This window comes from Austrofundulus limnaeus, unplaced genomic scaffold (genome assembly GCF_001266775.1).
Source record: "Austrofundulus limnaeus strain Quisiro unplaced genomic scaffold, Austrofundulus_limnaeus-1.0 Scaffold261, whole genome shotgun sequence".
Taxonomy (NCBI): domain Eukaryota; kingdom Metazoa; phylum Chordata; class Actinopteri; order Cyprinodontiformes; family Rivulidae; genus Austrofundulus; species Austrofundulus limnaeus.
The window spans coordinates 649,223-651,722 of NW_013952663.1; the positions used below are offsets into that span (position 1 = coordinate 649,223).

The window sequence follows — 2,500 nt, forward strand, 5'->3', positions numbered from 1 at the left end:
GACCTTACCAGGGAGGCTTAAGAGTGTGACCCCCCTGTAATTGGAGCACACCCTCCGGTCCCCATTTTTAAACACTGTTTTGTGTTGATGAAGGAAACACAATGAATACATTGTAAGAAAATTGAACAAACAAATGTGTGTATATACACTTTTTAGTTATTTTATCTCTGTTCAAAAAACTCAATTCTATTCTAATCTTGTTGCTTATCTTTTTGTGGGCTAAATCTAATCAAGGGTATGACTGTGTGTGTGTGTGGTGGGGGGGTTTCTAGGCACCACCAAAATTTCCATTTTCCTCATGGGATGAACAGCAAACTGTTTTGAATCAGCTAAAATTAGAAATGACAGAGTCATTCAGAACAAACACTCTGAGTTATAAACAATGTGCAGCATCTTCACCTGAAACCTGAGCTCAAATTTTATTTGCCAGTCTTGGCCCAGCGTAGCTAAAACAGCTTTTATTTTGAAAAGCCGCTTCATCCGGAAGTCTCCCGGTCCTYTTCCTCCTCAGCTCCGTCCTCCTCCTGCGCTCCCTCTCAGACAAAAGTAGTGAGAGAGTAAGGGTTATGGTGGGAGGAGGACAGGCTCCTGTTGACGCTGACAGAAGAAGATGTCCGTGAACGAGGTCTACGTGTTCCGACCCTTCAAGCTAATCGCGCTGCTCTGCGTCTTCCTCGCGCTCTGTCTGGACGTGGTGGCTCTGCTGAGTCCAGCCTGGGTCACGGCAGACCACTTCTCCCAGTCCCTGTGGGAGTCCTGCTCCCAGTCCGGGTTCCGGCGGCCCACAGAGGAGGAGGAGGCGGAGGCTGCTCCGTGGAACTGCTTCTCCACCCTCACATCTGGTACGAACCGCTCTCTTTATCCAGTTTCTGGTCCCTTTTAAGGAACATTTTACACTAACACTGCTTGTTGTTGTTTTCATACTGGAGGGAGGGTGGGTCGTGTTGTTACAACTAGTGCAATTAAAAAGTGTTTTATTTATTTATTTATTTATTTATTTATTTATTTATTATTTAAATCAGTGGAGTGGGTCTGAAATGTTTTGTTCAACACTAAATTTCTCAGTATCTGAACACATTTAAATAGAAGAACACTGATAATGGATTCAAATGTTTTTCCTGAAAGCAAATGCTTTTATTACATTGTCATTGCTGATGTATGCACCTGCTGCAAAATAGTTGAATTAACTCTTTTGTTTGTTTGTTTGTTTGTTTTTAATATTAAACAATACAAAAATGAGCAAATCAAAATTTTCCCCCAGATTTCTGGCCCCTCTGACCAGGCAGTCAGTGTTTTTTATATATATATTTTTTAATTATTTATTTATTTGCTCAGTGGTCAGCAGATGATACATTAGGACTCTCTTGTGCTGCTGATAAATTTCCTGTCCATAATACCAAAAACATGATGTGGAGTCAAGACAAACAGATTTGGACTCTGCAAAAGAGTTATGAAAAATAGGAGCATATTACTTGTACAGCCATTTGAACATTCAGTTAACCAGAGCTGACCAAACTGATGTTTTGTTTGTTTTTTGTCTACTTGCTTAGCATATGTTTTTAACTAAATGATTACAGTATATGTTAGAAGAAACTGCATCTTCAGATGCTGAACAAGTAACTTAATGACAAATGTTTTTTTTTTTTTTTTTTGGCTCAGACTAGCTCTTAGCTTGTCAATCTGGTTTGAATCAAACTGTTTCTCTAAACCAAGTTTGGTCAAAGAGCTGTCTGCAGCAGGTAAGATACTGATTATACACAACCTTTCTGTGGAACCCTACTTCAGAAGTTTGAAGAGCCACATTGTAAGGTTTTACATGGTGTCATTTCTCATTTCAGGAGGAAGTGTCCCTCCTGTTTTCTCACTAATAAAGTAAAAGTAGCAGGTCTGAACTGTGACAGGATTCAGTGGGTTTAGCCCAGTGGTTCCCAAACTTTTTAATCTTCTGACCCACAAAATATTCATGGCAAAAACTTGTGACCCCAAATATTWCTGGTCTGAGTACACAAACTTTGTTAATAACCCTAAAACACAGGCTTTTTGACAATCTAAACAGCTTGTACACACATATAAATACTTTTTTATACTTATTTTGTGTTTTTGTAATAGTTATAGGGAAAATATTGCATCAGCAATTATTTTATTACCCTTTAAATTGATTTCTGGAGATTATCCAAGGTGTTTTATGACCCATAATTGGGTCCCAAGCCCAACTTTGGGAACCAAAGTGCAGTGGTTCCCAAACTTTTCAGCTTTTGACCCACAAAATAACAGTAGTAGAGACCTGTTCCCCCAGATATTTTTGGATGATAAACATTTGTATCAGGTCAACAAAACACGGGCATAGTAACAATATTTTTATACTACATTTATCCATTTTAAATACACTAACCTCACTCCTTTGTAACAACTAAGGCAAAATGTAATTTATTCCAAAAATCTTTTCAGGACCCCACCTTGATGTTTCGGGACCCCACTTTGGGTCCCGACCCCAACTTTG

The 2,500-nt window shown here is 39.0% G+C and overlaps 1 protein-coding gene across 1 annotated transcript in view; it reads left to right on the forward strand.

Moving 5' to 3' along the window:
- The first annotated feature begins 500 nt into the window (after window positions 1-500).
- The window catches only part of LOC106526152 (transmembrane protein 47), a 10,312-nt gene continuing 8,312 nt past the window's right edge, over window positions 501-2,500 (forward strand). The window contains exon 1 of the mRNA XM_014020659.1: window positions 501-842. Within this exon, the coding sequence (XP_013876113.1) occupies window positions 611-842 (232 nt within the window). The 5' untranslated portion in view covers window positions 501-610. The remainder of the gene's footprint in view (window positions 843-2,500) is intronic.